Raw genomic sequence first — 18,518 nt, forward strand, 5'->3', positions numbered from 1 at the left:
GAGACAGGGAGAGAGGCTCCTTCCAGTTCCAGGGCTAGGAAGTGAGAGTCATCACAAGACCAACTGCCAATCCCAGTTGCCCTCCCCCCACCAACTGTCATTCTTGTCAATATCTTTTCTCTAACATTCCAACTACTGTTTGTTCCACCTGATTGGCAGAAAGTCCAAAACTTGCTTTAGTTTCCCTTTCCACATTCATAACCACAAAGTGTTGTAACAATATTAAATGATATACAAAAGAAACCACCAATAAGTGTGACCATTTATTGATTCTCCAGAAAGGCAAGTTACCATTACAGTCTGTTTTTATTTTTTTCAAACTCGAGGTGTAAGCTTAAGGAGCCTGGGAAAGGGGGATCTACCAAGCAACACAGCCGGGAGGGAAATACAGTTTGTGTGTTATGAGTAGCATCACAACTATACCATCTACTCCTGAGGATAAAGGCAGGTAGAATTGTGCTTCCACAACCATGGTATTTTAAATAACATTACTATTACTACTACTACTAACACCAAAGGCATTAGTAATGTAAACTGTAGGAGTCACATGAACTACAAGAGGTACAAGGTAGCACCATTCTATTTGTATTATATGTAATTGTGGTATGTCTCCTGAAGCTGCATGCAGCTGAGCACCAGATAATGTTCCTGGGCTTTGCCCTGAACTCATATAGTAGAAAATCTAAAATCTGCAAATTTTGTGACCAATCCATAGTTAAATTGTGAGTTTTGAAGGAAGGAGTGAAGGAAATAAGTATTCATTAAGCACCTACTCTGTGTAAGGCATTGTGCTAATTCTTTATAAATGTATCTCACTTGACCCTTACAACTACCCTGGAAGGTAAGTGTTATTATTGTCACTCCATTATAAAGTTGCAGAAACTGAGGTGGATAGCATTTAAGTGAGTTGTAGAGGGTCACACAATTAGTAAATATCTGAGGTTGAACTTGAACTTAAGTATGCCCCTTCCCAACCGCTGTGCCCCCTACCTGCTTCTTGTGAAAAGTTGGGACATGTGGCTTAGATGGGGTTTCACTTCCTTTACTTCAGGGAGGAGTTGGGGTATGAAATTGTTCAGCTTCCTAAATTACACTGAATAATTAGAGATTAGAACCTGAAATTTTTGTGGTTCTTCTACAGTAATTTCCACTTCTGACCCTAAAAACGTCTCAGTTGGTTGCTAGTGAAGATTTTACATACAGGTAAACCCTGGTTTAATAAAACTCATTATACAAAAATTTAAACCCACAAAGATAAATTAGATTGTTATTTGTTTCACAAAATAATTCATCATTTTACAAACACATAAAATAAGGTTGACTTGAATCCCCAACTCCCATAATCTGTACATGACCTGAGTTACAAAACCTGAATTTACAATTTTTCAGAAAACCTTCCTATTACCATGTAAAGTCATGTATATCTGCTTATGGATTTGGGGTTTATTTTTCTCCAATGGTATTATTTCAGCACCAGACCCTGCAGCAATCCTCTCTGGTTTTCAAGAGGTACGCATATATCCTTGGATCTCACTTCCAAATCTATCATTTAATCCTTTAAGGTTGAAAGAACATTACATAGTCCACAACAATTCTGCTTCCTATCTCTTGAGTGTCAGAAGAACACCTGATGAAGAAAATGATCAGGTTTTTGCCTCTAGACCACACAGTCCCATCTTTATTAACCCGAGGCAGCCTCTAATGGTGCCAACTTTATAATCTGTCAGCTTATTAGTTACCGAGTGATTTGATTGCCCCTTATCTGTGTGGCTAAGACCTAATCTGTGAAGGATTCTTTCATATTTCACACTTTCTCTCTTTCTTTCTTTTTTGGGTACTGTTGCCCAAGTAGATATGTTGGATGAGCAACTAATGCTAAGTTTGATTATGTCTTTAGGAAGTGGATATAGTATATAGTCTCTATACATATATACTATATGCCAGTTTTTTGATACTGATCCATGGAGATTACTATGACACTTTCTTGTGCACACCTTGATTGCAGGATTCAGCTCTCCCATTGCTACTGCTCTTATCTGCTCAGACAGTGGTCTGGTCTCTGAAAATATAATGTTTCCTCTTTCTTTTCATGAAAATATGCAGTTAAGCCTGTAGAACCCAGTAGGAAAGCAATAGGGCAATACTGAACGTAACACAGGTAAGGTCTCAGGCTCAGATCTCTTACGTCATTTATTGGATTCCCATGGTTAAGAGCAAAGACCCCAAAATGGTCAGGTTACACTAAACTAAATCGGATTGCTTGATTAATACTCAGTATAACTACTACTCATAAATGCTTTGGGAACAAAGTCTGCCAAATTTTCTACAATTAAAAAAACAACCCAGAGGAGATTTTCTTCCATTTTACACTGTCTAGACTTCTGCCTTCATCTTGACCATTTCCCATCACCTCTAGAAGCTATCAGGAGTAAGACTGATTACTGTTAAAAGCTTATTTCCCTGACAAAAGTAAATAGATCTAGCCTTCATTTTGTCCCTTGCCTTAAAACGTAGCCCCGATTCCATATAACTCCAAAAGCTTTTCCTTCATCCTTCACAGGGGACTTAAAGTGTTCAAAATCCATAGTTTCAAAACAAAATATAATAAAAAGCATGTTACATAAAATTTAAGTACACGGCATCAAAGTAATAGAACTGGCATTGGCCAGCAACACCATTAAGTATCATTTTGTACAAAGCATGTATAGTTTAACATACACATGCTCTATATCTATCTATACATATATATATGAATATATTATTTCTGCCGCCATCCAGATATCAGCACCATTATTCAATAGCACCATTCTACTGAACAGATGTTCTAAGGGAACATGGGTAACTGTGGCTGAATAATTTGCCTCAATAGAAGATAAAATGCATTATTGGTGCAGAAATATCGATGAAACTGTGACTGTGCTTTCCTGTCATCCACAAAGATAACAATGGCAACTGCCAAGAAGTGGAGGTTTAGATTTGTTCCTTAGTACCTTAGAGAAGTCTACACTGATCCACATATGCTTGTTTTCCTGGTCCTCTTTGTTCTGGGCAAGATTCAGAAATCAAACCAACAATCTCATTGTTCCTTACCCTGGGGCTCTAACCAGCTCAGCTCATCACAGATGCTCAGGTCTGATGAAGCTTCACATGGGAAACCAATTTATTTGAACAGTAATTTGTTAAATTTTAAGGTAATTGCTATCAATGTCCATTAGAAACAAGGCAGGAAACTGTAATCCATTATTCTACCCCAGGAGTCAAGAATGACTCAAATCATGCAATCTGGGATGCCAGGCTCATGGATCAATTCCATTCAACAAATGAAAATACCAGACTTTAAACTTAATAAGGCAGAGACAATGTCTCATCTAGACTTTGTATCTCTTCCAGACACAGATAGCAAAGTGCTTTCTATATGTAGTTTTCTGGATTTATTTTTGTCTAGTATAGTTGTAGGGAATATCTGTTGGTCAGTCTGTTTCATGATGCTACAATGACACATGTATTTTTTAACTTCTATACATGTTCTTCCTTCTCTTGTAGAATGTAAACACGAGAACAGGGAATGTTTTTGCCTAGCAGACAACCTGGTACATAGATGAAGGCTTATTGAACTTAATTGAACAAATATTTATGTAGGGCTTACTTGAAGCTTCATTAGGCTTTACCGCTGAGTATAAAATTTGTACTACCCACCACAACCTTCTCTCATAGATGACTCTATTTATTTTGTGAACACTGCCAAAAGCACACAAAAATAGTGGCTCTAACCATAAAGGTCTTGTTTTAGTCCCCAGGAAAAAACCAATAACTTAAAAAAAAATCCTCCTACTGCCACTAATAGGTATTGCTCATTTCCTAAAAATGGTTTAGCTGGAAAGTATGCCACTCAATGCGGAGGCTCTCCAAGGAGATAACTGAAGAAGCTAGATTGAGCTAGATTAGAGAATTTAACACTGTGTTTCCACTTTTACACAATTTCCTTGTTCTTTTTGAAGTTCATTTTCACCCCTACTAACCACCTTTAGCATCTAATTCTTCAACTTGGGTTTGCTAATGATTTGTCTAAAGTAACTCACACAACAGCTCTATCAGCAGTAAAGTGATCCTATCAGGAATAAGCTTGGGGGAAGAATGTACCCAAGGCAGGCAGTTAGAAGAGAGTCATCCCCTTCTGTCTTAGTGAAAGGATATCTCCATGGGCAGAAAAGAGAATAAAAGCAGATTACTTGTTAATGGGGATGGATATATATATATATATATACATATATATATCTGATAAGTATGGTGGTGAATTACATATATAAAAATATATATGTAATGGATAATAGGAAATGGATTTCAAACAATCAGGTTTGGTGTCTCCCCCCCCCCCCCACCTTGGTAGCACCTCTAACAATTCTTCCCTAAATGTTCAATTTAAGCTTGTTTCCTGTTAGTTTAATATTTCAGGGTAGAAACGCAATCCACATAGACAGAGAAGTCAGGGGTATTGGACAAGGGATATATGAATTCTTGCATTCTGCTTTCCAAGGATATTAGTCAGAGAAAGCTTTTTCTTCAGTCTGGGTGAGCTGTTGGTGATATCACTGTGAAGATAGATTATCCCTCCTAAAGATCCTAAATAGGGAAATCAGTAGCATTTCATTGTACCCTCGATGACTGCAGTTTTCTGTCTTGCCATGCCTGAGGTAGAATGGAAATGTCAGCTCCCTTCGTTTCTTTGAGGAGACATAAGTCTTTATAGGATTATTGGATTCAGTAACTTTCAAAGATGTTATCTCTCCCCTGTAAAGAATGGCAAGAATTCATAAAGCGAACCTGACTGGATATCACACTTTTCTGCCAGAGACCAGTATGTATTACAACTCAATAACATCCCTTAAGGTAGAGGAACATAATAGGATTTTAAAAAATTGACCCAGTTTCAAATAAAATGAATGAACTGAGACTTCAATAAAATTAACCCAGAGCCCAGAATTCATCATGTCTAGCAGGTTGTTGCTGTCTTTGGTGGAGGATGGATTCCTTCTGGCTTCAGAGCAGTTTGGATTTTCTGAAGCCCTGTCGATTTTTTTGCCATTGAGGCTGGATGGTTTGAGGGCTGGCACATGTGTAACAGCACTGAGCCCTTAGAGTGATGATAGAGCATTTGCCCATAGTTTTCAGTGTTTGGCAGAAACTCGGTGATAGCTTGTCCTTGATGCAAAGTAGATCTGTGAGAGAGAAAAAAAATTTTTTTAATTGCTTTTTAGGTGAATGGTATATTGAATAGATATATAGCTATTGATTTGGCTTCTTTACATTTCTAGAAACTTTTGTCATGAAAGTTCATGAAATATATCTACCATAGGTAAGATATGATAGTAGGCATTGCTACTAATAAGATCTCGGTGGTCCTGCCTCCCTGGTGTTTATGATTTATGTGGGAGATATTGTGTTATAAATTAAAACCACAATGCAAGGCAGTATATCTTGAATGACCTGCTATTAGTTTTGTCATTAGTTATCTGTGTGCCCTTGAGCAAATCACTTCACTTGTTTCCTCATTTGTAAAATAAAGGGGTTGGTCTAGAAATTTGAGGCTCATTACCTGTTAGAAATTTTTATGAATTGGAATCTAAACAAGGAGTAAGACAGTAAATGCTTTGAAATGAAACCTGGCTCTTTCCTGAAGATATTCACCTCCCTGACTACCCTTTCCAATACTAACTGTACTTTTTTCACTCATTTACCTTCGCGGAAATGAAAGAGCGGAATACTCCTTGAAAGACTGGAATACTCCCCATCCTCACTTTCTAGATTCTCCTCCTACTTTTGTTGCTCAGTAACCTCTCCTTCTTTGAGGTCCATATTACTCATATCTGCCACCCAATCAAAATCCCGGTACATGTTGTCTACAGACCTCCCCTTCCTTCCTCAACATTTTTGGAACTTGGCTCACAATTTTTCTCTCTTTGACTCCTGCCCTCATACTTAAGAGATCTTAAAACATGTAATGACTCCTCTTCAAACACCCTGAACACTCAGTTCCTCAATTTACTCACTTCCTATAACCGACTCCTCTGTTCCACATCAACCACATACAAAGATGGTTATACACTTGATCTTGTGATTACCCACAAATACCCCACCTCATATTTAAGAATTCCAAATTATCCTTATCTGGCTAATCTATTAAGTTTCCACTTATCCTTCTGCCTTACCTGTACCAAGTTCCATTCTTTATTCATATTCTATGACTTCCAAAACTTCAACCCTTCAGTTCTCTCCTAGATCATCTCTTTTCAACTAGACATTCTCTCTTCTTTTGCCCATTTTGTGAACCAGTTCAACTCTAGTCCTCTTTTCTTGAGTCTCTGGCCCCCTGATTATAATGGTGATTATGATCTGCCAAACCTCAACCTTGGAAGACTCCTACCATCTGTTTCCTTCATTCCTATATACAGTCTGCTAAACAAACATGGAGAAAATCACATCCATTCTGACTGGATTCACCATAAATTTATATTACACAATTTCAAGTGGGACCTCTATGCTGCTAGGCTATCCTTCCACACCTTTTCTAACACTATATTCCATTCTCTACAGTGCTTTATTTCCAAACCCTTTAATCTTCCCTTAAACCTTCTATGGCTTCCCCTTATCCCACCTTTGAGAACCTTGCCTCGCATTTTATGGAAAAATTTGAAGCCATTCACTATGAGCTCCATCTTCTCCCTTTTCCCTTTTTCATTTCATTGAGATGCCTTCTGCCATTATCTCCTTTGCCCCTGTCTCACCCAAAAAGGTGGCCTTACACCTTATCATCCTGCACATCCTGTCTCCTTCAATAGACTGCTTCCTCTGTAAAATGAGAATTAGACTAAAGGATCCTTAAGATTCCCTTTAATTCTAAATCCTTTGACTTCTTGAAGTCTAGAGAGATGTAATGTCCATAGGTAAGAGACTTTTCTTTACTAAGAAAAAGTCCTTTTAGATTTTTCTGGGGTAATTGCCAAAGCCCAGGTTATCATTTTGGTATTGTCATTTTTTTCTTTGCACAGAACAAAGTTTACTGGGCTCCTGAAGAAAATCACTCTCAAAAAACCAAGCCAATATCCAGGAGCATCTTGTAAATAGACCAGCTAGTTAAATGGGAAAACGGTAGTAGTGTGCTCTCAAAAAGTCTCAGATTTTTTAAAAAAGGCATTAAGCTCAAAAATGCCTCATCTTTACAAAAAACTCATCTTTCAATCACTTTGGCTTCTTTCCATTGCAATGTTTCCTCTCTTGAGCTGTCAGAATCCCATTGTCTATGCATCTGAAAAGTATGTTTCCAGTGCACTTAGAAGGACCTAAAGGACAATGTCTCTCATACCAAGAGCTGAGTCCTGCAATTGCAGAGTCCTTCTTTCAGAAGGATTTCTTTTCAAGGTTAATAAAAATCAATTTTATTTAACATGAAATGTACAGATCCATCTCTGATAAGAGGAAATCTTCCTGAAAGGCCGTAAGGCATAGTGGGGATGGTGGAATACAGAGTTTGGAGAGAAAAAGCGTTGATTTTCACCTGTGACACTAGCTGCAGAACCTTGGATAATTCCCTTAATATCTGAGTATCAATTTCCTTGTCTAAATACCCCAAAGGTTTGTTTTGAGTTTCAATGGGAGATAATGTAGGTCAAGTTCTTCCATAAAGATCCCTACAAATGTCAATGATCATCATGATTTCTAACTTTTGTCTGACATGCTTCACATTCCCATCCTCTGACACTGAGGTGATGGACAAAGGCACAGAATAAGAAATACTTTTTTATATAACCAGTGGAGGAATTAATTTTGCTTAACTCTGTAGGTTATTTGTTATAGAAATTTGTTTTTCTTTTTCTCTTTACAATAGGGAAAGGGATTAGGAATAAAGTAAGAAAAAAGAAATAAAGAAAAAGGGATAATCAAAACATCTTTTTTTCCTTTTATATTCAGAGAAAAGACTAGAAGGAATGTCAGAAAGAAGCACAGGCAAGCAGGATAATTCTCAAAGCTACAGATGACTTCTCATATAGGTCAAAAAATAGGAAAGAGCTGAAATTTAATCAATGATTTTCTTTTTCTGTTCTATTTAGGCATATAGAAATAACCATCTTCTTTAGTGTTTGTTAAGTTTACTATAAAAATACATTAAAACAATAATAAAACCAAAAGGGATGATATTAAAACAATATATATTGAATATATCAATGCTTTGGCTTGATTTTGTTGACCGTCTAATAAAGAAGATTTGTGTATGCCTCTCCTAAAAAGTGATCAAATGGTAGCAAAAGTAGTGCTAGATCTGGAGTAAAAAAATTAGGATTGAATCCTGATTTTGCTGTTTCTTGGTTATATGCTCTTGGGTAAGCCAATTTACTCTAAAACAAGAGTATTAACTAAATTATCTACAAAATTTCTTCTAATTCTAAAATTCCATGGGTCTATCTTGTTGAAAATTCTTTCCAACTATTTATTTGCCAGACTACTCTCCACAAAACAGTATATTATCTGAGACATTATCAGTTTAGTAAACGTCAGTAAACGTTGAGTTGTAATCACCTGGATCTGACATCCTGCTAAGGGCTGAATAGAACAACTTCAGACTTCCCCTCTAGAAATTTGTCAATGTTGGGACAACATCCTGTGACATCATGCCAATTCCAGGATGCTAAAGGAATCATCCACCATAAGGCTTTTGTGGTTACCTAGCTGTATAATGCCACCTTATATATATAAGTAAATGGATGCATTTGTGGAGTTGGTATGTAAGAAAGTAGGGAGAAGAAAGGTCAGGGTTTGAATCCAGACTTACTCCCTCCATAAAGCCTTCCATTTCTATTTCTACATTCACTTTGTTCACTTATCATCTAAACCACAGAATTTGGTGCCTTATAGAATACTTCTTTTTATTGTTTTTTATGTATTTCATGTATCTTAAAATCTCTTTCAAAGGACAGATCCTGCTTTAGGCAAAAAGTAGTTTTTCTTTCATATCCATTTCTACCTCCTCTTTAATTCAAGGTGCTGCTTTTTGAGTATGCCAATGCAGATCTGTATTCATTTAGCTGCCAACTTACTTAAAAGGGTGGTGATGACTTGAAATATTATCTAGCAGAAAATATTTTCATTCTGGTAGGAATCTCCAAGACCTTGAGGAATGAAACTCTTATGGTCAAATGTTCAAACATATGATAAGAAATGTTACCCAGTTACTGGGAGAAAGTTACAAATTGACAAAAACTGCTGGAAAAAGTTGAACAGCAGTCTGGCAGAAATTAGGTTTAGACTAATGCCTCATACTTTGCATCAAGATAAGTTCCAGATACGTAATCTAGATATAAAAGATCATATCATATACAAATTAGAGGATCAAGGAAGAGAACACCTTTTGGATCTATGTATAGAGAGAAGAAATCATGACTAAACCAGTGACAGGGCCACACAAGATAAAATGAAATATTTTGATTATATAGAGTTAAATTTTTTTTCAGAAATATATCTAATATAGTAACAATTAGAAGAAAAGCAGGTAATTGGGGAACATTTTTGCAGTAAATTTCTTTCCGGTCTCATTTGCAAGATATATAAAGAACTTCATTCATATTTTCAAGACGAAGAGCTGTTTCCAAATAGATAAATAATCAAAGGATATGAACAGGTAGTATTCAAATAAATAAATACAAATTATCAATAATCACATAAAATATTCAGTTATTAGTAGCTAGAGGAATGCAAATTAAAGCAACCTTGAGGTTCTGCCTCACAAATTCACATCTATTAGACTGGCAAAAATGACCAAAAAAAGATAACGATGAATGGAAGGACTATGAGGAAAACAGATAATCTAGAGCACAGGTGGTGGAGCTATGAATAGTTCCAGCCATTCTGGAGAGCAATTTGAAACTATGCCTCTAAACTTGCTAAATTCTATGTATTTTTTGACCCAACTATACCACCATTAGTCCAATACTCGCAAAGAAATCAAAGTAAGAATTATATCCCTTTCTATAATAGCCACAAATTAGAAACTGAGAGGGGATGGGGAAACTGATGGGGAATGGCTAAAAAACATTATGGTATATTCATATAATGGAATATGATTTTGCCCTAACAAATGATGAAATGGAAAATTTTGGAGGAAACAAAGACTTTTATGCACTGATTCAGAACAAAGTGAGTAGATCTAGAACAATTTATACAATGGTAACAACATGACAGAACAAAACAATTTGGAAAAACTTGAGAACTCAGATCAAAGCAACAATAAACCAAGAGTTAAAAAAAATGAAGATGAAACATCACGCTCTATATGACAGAGATGATGAACTTAAAATGCAAAGGCATACATTGCTAATGTGGGAATTTGTTGTCAGACCATGAAGGTAAGGATTAAGAACTTTATTTTCAAGCGTTTAAAAAAATCTTCCTTAGTGGAATTAGTCGATTAATTAAAATAATTGTTACTTTAAAAATAATAAATTATTAAAAGGATTATGAGAAGCTGATCAGATTGTTTTTCCAAATGAGCCTCTCTATTGCCACTCAAATAACATCATGTAAGTGGCTGCCTATTTGCTAGATTGGCCCTATTTGTCCAAGATACAGTGCCTAATCTTGTTTAAATATAAATGAGGCTTACACTGATGATTTCTGGAAGAATAAGGGCTTGCCCAGGCTGCTTAGAGCCCCAGGGCCACCTGTAATTAGAGAGCCCTTTGGTATGGTGTAGTGAAGTGGCATGGCCTGTGATGGAGTAGGAGGATGAGGAGGAAGAAAAAAACATTTATGAGGCTCATATTAAAGAGCCTGTGTTCCAAACCTACGTTTAGCAACTTATTTATACAACTAACCCCGAGGCCAAGTGCCTTAATTGCATCAACTCTTAATTATTTGAAAACAATAAAGGTTTCTAGTGTTCAGCATTCAGTTGAATCCCCGTTCTAAACACAATGCTTATAATCAGGGGCTATATAAAGACAAGATCCCAGTTTGCCTCTAATTCATAAGATGTGGCATGAATTCAGAAATTTAAAGGGATAAGCCACCAGCCTCCTCACTGAAAGAATGTTTGGGACATAATCTAGGGAGTTAAACTAAAAGGAAAAAGTATGACATCATGGAGAAGAAAGAAAATTGGGGACTCAGAAAATCTGGGTAAGAGTCCCAGATCTTCTACTCACTGGCTATGTATCCATAAACAACTTATAACCATAAAAAGGCTCAGTTTCTTCATCTTTAAAATGGAGTCAGCTAACATTTATGCCATTTCACAGCTTCTAAACTACTTTTTACAACAATATCTTATTTAATCTTGACAAAACTCTAAGAGGGTAAATACTACAGGGGTTGCTCTCTCCATTTCATACATTGGGAAACGAGGCATGGGCTATATGATTTGTTCATGGTCATAGACCTGGAAAGTGTGATTAAAACAGTGGGATCCTGATTCCAAATCCAGAGCTCTGCCAATTATGCCCTGCTGCCATCTTGTGATCACCAGGAGTTCCAGGCTTTGAAACCTTGCTTCAGCTATGGTCTCCCCCTGGAACTTCCTCTCTGTCACTGGTGGTTCTTAATTTTAATCCTCCTGTAGTCTTCTCACAGTAGACTGTCACTCCAATATTCTGTCTCTCTTCTCCCATTGTGAAGTTTCTCTTAAAGCCTCCATTTTAGGGAAGAGTTCATTCTCCTCCTGGCTATGCTTCTGACTTGACTTCAGCATCATGCCCTTGGGTGGGTATCTTCATCCTCCATCTCTATCTCCACCCCCACCTCCCTTTTCAACTCTCTTTTTGTATTATCTTCAACTGTCAGAGTGAAGCCCTTAGAGGACAAGTCCTGTCTTTCTTTTTTCTTTTATTTCTATCCCTAGGACTTGGCACAGAACCTGGCACATAGTCATTGCTTAATAAATGTATATTACCTCCTCTATACTAGTACAGGATGCTTCTATTACAGCACGTAGAGAGCATCAAATGAGAAAATATACTCAGAGTGATATTTACATGCAAGCACTTTCAAAAGCCTCTCCAAGTAAGCTACAAGGCTCCACTAGGAAAGGGATTCTCTCTCATTTCTAATTCTTTTAGATCTGCTTCCACTGTCTAGCACAGTTCTCTCTATCTCCCTTTCCCTCTGTCTCTCTCTTTTTCTGTTGTTCCAAACTTGTGAATTCAAAAGATTAGAAATTTTAGAGCTGCAAGGGCCCTGGAGGTCATCAAGTTGAAGCTCTTCATTTTGAAATGAGGAAACTGAGGCATGGATAGTTTAAATGACTTGGCTATGGTCACATAAGTATTAAGTGTCTGGGTTGGAGTTTGAATTTAGCCCTCTCTGACTCCTGATCCAAAGCTCCACTCATTCCACCATACTGCTGTCTTCATTGAGATAGGGAAATTTTAGTGTGGAATCTTTCTTTAGATTGTTTATCTACAAATTATAGTCTTAGACTTTTGTTGCCTAAGAAATTAAGAAGTAAAGTTATTTACTGTCCTTCACAAAACTAAGATTGAACTTGTATCTTCCTGACTTTACCATGAACCCTCAATTGACCAAAACAGGTGGCCTCTCTACAATCTAATAAAAATAGAAAGAAGGCATTTAAGTATTCATTGAATGAATAATTATAAATAAGGACTGTATGAAAGGGAAATCTTTTTGCCTTCAGCCTATACAGTAGAAACTGAATTTATAAATTTAATGAGTATTTAAAGTTTCTCTTTTGTTTATTTCCATGGATTGTTAAAAGCTGAAAAATTGCCCAGTGTTGATTGTAGGCATTATGGCTTCCTATAACATGCTATTTATCAGTCTATCAATTTCCTCAAAGAATAAGAGATTATTCTCTAAGAGCAATATTACTAGAGAGGAAAGTCTTCATCTTAAGATTGGCTTCAGGCAGATAACCCAAGGGCTTTTGGAAGAGGAGAAAGATGCTAGGTGGTAAGGTAGGACCCTTTTCCCAGAGCAATGAAAGGTTGATGAACATATCATCCAGCAAGGCTAATCTTGACATTATGGAAGCACTCCCTTGCTGGTTGCCTGGCTACTGGATTATATCTCTATGGTACAAAGCAAAGAGGATGTTGCCCAATTGCTCAGTCAAATGGAAAACAGGACAATTTGGTCCCAAACTGAATCTCTTGCTCAGAATTGTCCAGGTGTTTATTTGGCATGAAAACACACCTTCCAGGATCTGGGAGGTTTTTCATTTTGCCTGGTTATTATAACGTTTGTAATATTAGACAGGGAAGCTCAAGGCAAATATAAATACATCTGATTTTAAAATCAATGTCACATATATTAAATATAAGGTAGAATCAGCTCTTTGTGTGTGTGTGTGTGTGTGTAAGAATTTAGGTAGGGCCATGGATAAACAACTCAGTTTTGTTACCATTGTGTTAAATTTAATATACACTTTAAAATCTATTCATGTTAGTCTCCAACTTCGTCCTGTTTTGTTCTTTGTGTATTGAAATGTTCATGTTTGTTGATTTTTATTAAGTTCATTAAAATATTTATATATATCTATAGATATATGCATTTACAAATAGATACATATATATCATGTGTATATGATAAATTTAATATACTTTGAATCCATTCACATTAGCTGTGCAAATATAGTGAAACTAAAACTCCTCCAAAAGCCCTTGGGATATCTGCCAGAAGCAGAGAAATTCTCACTGGACTTGCAATAAGCCCCTTATCTCTCCTCTAGAATTCTTGGTCCCACCAGACCTTCTTCACTAATTCCTAGGGAGGTAGGTGGTGCAGAACATGGTTCTAGGCTTAGAGTCAGGAAGATCTTGATGAGTTCTTCAAGGTGAGTTCACCTCCCACCTTAGACACTTCTTATCCATGTGACCTTGGACATGTCACTTAACACCTATTTGCCTCAGTTTCCTCAATTGTTAAATGGGGATAATAATAGCACCTACCTCCCAGAGTTGTTGTGACACTCGAGATATCTGTAAAGTGATCAGCATAGTTTCTGGTACATAGTAGGTACTATATAAATGTTAGATATCATTACTGTCATTATTAACCCAGAGCACCATCACCATTCCATGCTCCAGTGCTTAGATTCCTGATTATAGCTAGAAAAAAAGTCAAGAAACCATACTGATTTGGGTCATTTTATCGGATGTTCCCAAAGTCTTAGAGGATTTTAGAGCATTTTTTAGAAAGGAGATTGAGAAATTATCAAGCAGGCCAGAGGAGAGAATATTTAAGAGAAAAGTATCTAAATTGTAGAGAGGTCATGTAGAGTGAAAAGGTTTTGCTTACACATATGAACACACTCACACAGTGACAGAAGAGGAAGACAAAAAAAAATAGAAAACAGAGGAAGAAACAAGGAGCAATGGTGGAACCTAGAGATCAGAGCATTCATCTATGTAAGCTGTATGGAATGGCCTTGGGCATTTTAGAAAATTGTACCAGTTTTCATTAGAGAAAGAGACAGAAACAGAGAGAAAGAGAGACAGGCAGATAGATAGATAGATAGATAGATAGTTAGATAGATAGAGATGGATAGATAGACAGATAGAGACAGACAGATAGATAGATAGAGACAGACACAGAGAGAGGAAGAGGGAGAGGGAGGGAGAGAGAGGAAGAGAGAGAGAGAGAGAGAGAGAGACAACACTAGAGTAAAGTAGGAATTATATTTTCTACACCCAAAGCAACTTTTTAGAACATAGCTGTAATTGGGTATAATCTTCAATAAAAGCATGGACAAGGCCTATAAAATTTCAGGAAGAAAAAACTAAACAAGGACTAAATGGAGTTGCAAAAATATGTCTCCACCTACTCAGAGGTTGATAGTTCTGACACATTTTCTATTGAATGAATGGCACACATCAAGTTATATAATACAAAAGAGAAATTAAATACAAAAGGGAGCTATAAACAAGGCTTTCAAGGAGGTACAGTTGAATCTTATTAATCCAAATTGCTTGCTACAGATGAAAGAAAATTCAAATATGACAAGTTTTTAAGGTTTTTGTTTGAATTATGAATTGGCATTATAATCCTAAAAAAAGGGAATAAGAACACTCATAGCTATGTACAAGTCTAGTCATATTGGAGTTAGTTATTTGTGAAAATTTGTTCATACCTTTTCAGCAAATTCATTAACCTACCTGTGTTTTTCCTGCATTCTTGTTCATTGCACTTCTGTGATTCCAAAGGTTTGGGGGTATGCTCACACAGGCTTTGGTCTTCCGTTTTATTTCTCTCTGAGTTGACACACTGGACAGACCTTTGCTGAATGCCACCACCACAGGAAACAGTACACTAAAAGAGATAAAGAGTTTAGCTGGGATTCAAGGAAAGAAATAATTATGGAATCCTCCAAACGAGAGTGATTAGAGTATGTATAAAACACCAACACTATAATTGTTGAGTAAAGAAAACATGCAAGGACAAGAATAATTTTAACAATTAATAAAAAAGAATACTAATATAATAGTACTTATACAGCACTGCACAAATATTATCTTATTTGATCCTTACAAAAACCCTGGGAGGTAGGTATTATTATTATCTTCAATTTATAAATGAGTAAACTGAGGCAGACAGAAGTTTGTGTGATTTGTCCAGAGCACAAAGTTAGTAAATGTCTGAGACTGGATTTGAATTCAGATCTTCTGATTCCAGGTCCAACACTCTATCTACTAAGCCACATAGTTGGCTTTACTATTGATTGATCTATCATGTAAAGAAAAGTTTCAGATCTTCTTTGATAGAATTCTCTGTTATTTAACTTTCCACGACAAATATAAAGGATGAAGCATAGGGATAGAAAAATAGGTTCTTGTAGGCAATAAACAAGAGTATGTATGTATATATATATATATATATATATATATATATATATATATATATATATATATATATATATATATATATATGTTTGTCATGGAGGTAGGGGATGGTGTTCAGAGCATAACTGATAAGAATAATTTTAGGGGATAGAAGAGAAGCACCATGATTACACCCATATCTATAATCTTCTAAAACTCTTTCCTATAGCTACTTGGGGATGCCTATGCAACTATCTCCTTGATGAATGAATTTATGACTGAAAAAGCATTTATTAAGTGCTTACTATGGGCAAAGCAACATGCTAAGTGATGGGGAACAAATAAAAGAAAAGCAAGACAGCTCCTATTCTCGGGGAGCTCCTATTTAATGGGTGAGACAATACCTATGGGAGTTTTCAGCAGATTTCATGATCCTTGGGTTGAAATGGCAAAGCAGGTAGCAATACCTGTTCTTTAATGACATTTCCACTGATAAAATAATATTTATTCCCAATGTTGAACCATTTGACAATGCTAAGGTCTTGGGTAGCAAGAACTTTCTTTTCTGGGTCTTCAAAAGATGTGGCAGTAGCATTTATTTGCAGGAGCAAGTATCAGGCTATATCTTCACAGAGGTTATTACCCAGAATGATAGCTGCAGACACTAAGTTGGGAACCCAGGCTCTTGGGTTCAGGGTTTTGGGTTGTCTTCATCAGAATCTGAGGAAAGATGTTGCTCAAAGTGGTAATAGTGATTTGACTTTCCTGGTACATGCCATCTCCCTTCTCTCTCTTTCAAGGTGCCTTGCTGCCTGACTTGTCTGCCCGTTGAGTGGCAGTTGGTTGGCAGATGATGAGGATAACTGACCCATTTTCCACAGAAGGCATGCCCCTGGATGATGACTTGAGGAATGGGCTAGAAGTAGGACCAGTGATTTGGGTGGAAGGAAGGTGCTGCCACTTCTGTTGATCAGTCTTTTGGTAGCAGTTGGTCAGCAATTGTTGCTACTAGTGAAGAGGATTGTGGATTCCCTTTCTGCAGTGATTTCTCCCCTCAGTGAGGACTTCAGGCAGGAACTGGACCAGGAACACAGCTGGGAAGTGTCTGAGACCAGATTTGAACCTAGGACCTCCCATCTCTAGGCCTGGCTCTCAAGCAGCTACCCAGCTGCCCCCGACACTGTTCTTAAGGTTCTCCAATTCAGGATCTTGAACTGTTTTACAAGAGCATTAACTAAGATTTTGAGAAAGATATAGACCAAAGCAAGTTTCTTCTCCCCTCACACATAGATTATTCCAGTTTGGCATTTAATGTTTTCTCGGATTCTTCTATTTGATAAAAGTATAAATATACAGCTAGAAGGGATTTCAGAGTTCCTCTAGTCCACCCCTTCATTTTTTAGGTGAGGAAACTAGATTGAAGAGAGACAAAGTGGCTTGCCCTGGGTCATAAAGGTAGTAAAAAATGAGATGAGGGGGAAGCAGGATTTGAAACTAGGTTCTCTGACTTCTGAGTCAGGGCTCTTTCCATCTCACCATTCCCAGATTGCCCTACACACTACTTTTTAAACTTCTCCATCTTTAACTTTGACCTCCAATTCTTCCACCACTCGTGACTTTCCCAAGTCATCGCTGCTGTTCTGGCTTCACCTTTATCCCTTCTCAATCTTAGTCCTATAGTTAAATAGCTCAAAACTTCCCTGCCCTTTACTCTTGAATATCTTGTCCCTTTATCCTATCACTGTTCATGACTCATCAAATCCTAACCTTGGTTACTCTGATTATTTGCCTCCATTCTTCTTGTTCAAGTACTTCTGAACAATAAGAGAGGGAGTGGAGTGTTAGTGGTTAAAGTGCAAGGTTTGAAGTTAGGATGACCTGGGGTCAGTTCCTCTCTCTAACACTAGTTGTGTGATCATGGGTAAGTCTCTTAAACTCTGTGAGTCTCAGTCTTCCCATTTATGAAACGATAGGGATGATCTCAATGGTCTTGAAAGGCCCCCTCTGTCCCTAAATTTATGATACTTTGACCCAACCATGCTGAGTGAGTCCACTGAAAATTTGTTATATAATCTTTACTGGGCCTTCACTTCAGCAAAGCAATTCTCTCCCTCAATTCTATTTGATTTGGCTGCTCCAAATCTTCCCTTCTCAAGAATCTTACACTATCCCTTCCCTCTAGCTTCACATATTCTTCTGAAGAAACAGAGGCCATGTGCTATAAGCTCCCCCTTCTCCCTTTATTTGCATCTCACTCTGTAAACATCTCCATTCTTTTGTCCTTTGCCTCAGTCTTTGATAAAGAGGTGATCCATTTCCTTGCCAAGGACAATCCCTCTACATATACTATTTATCTTCCTCAGGAGACCATCCTTACAAGGATCCGACCTTTTTGTCTTCAATCTCTCCTTATTTGCTGCTTTCTTCTTTGCTGTCTTTAAACACTCTGAGCTCTCCCAATCCTTAAAAATACCCCCCTCTTTTGACCCCAAAGTCCCTGTAAAGTATTGTATTATATCTCTTCTTGCTTTCACAGATCATAGAAAAAACTATTTATACCAATTGTCTACACTTCCTCTCACTCACTCATCAGCCATTGCAATTTGGTTTCCTACCTCATTGCTCAACTGAAACCACTTTGTCTAAAATTATCAAAGAGCTCTCAGTCACCAAATCTGATGGGTTTTCTATCTTAAT

General features: G+C 37.1%; 1 protein-coding gene across 1 annotated transcript in view; it reads right to left on the reverse strand.

Annotated features, from left to right (window-relative positions):
• Positions 1 to 250: 250 nt before the first annotated feature.
• The window catches only part of ADAMTS12 (ADAM metallopeptidase with thrombospondin type 1 motif 12), a 563,652-nt gene continuing 545,384 nt past the window's right edge, over positions 251 to 18,518 (reverse strand). Inside the window, exons 23-24 of the mRNA XM_003340624.4 lie at positions 15,159 to 15,312; positions 251 to 5,216 (exon numbers count right to left, since the gene is read on the reverse strand). Coding sequence (XP_003340672.2) covers positions 5,038 to 5,216; positions 15,159 to 15,312 — 333 coding nt within the window. The 3' untranslated portion in view covers positions 251 to 5,037. The remainder of the gene's footprint in view (positions 5,217 to 15,158; positions 15,313 to 18,518) is intronic.

This window comes from Monodelphis domestica, chromosome 3 (genome assembly GCF_027887165.1).
Source record: "Monodelphis domestica isolate mMonDom1 chromosome 3, mMonDom1.pri, whole genome shotgun sequence".
In the NCBI taxonomy this organism is placed as follows: Eukaryota; Metazoa; Chordata; class Mammalia; order Didelphimorphia; family Didelphidae; genus Monodelphis; species Monodelphis domestica.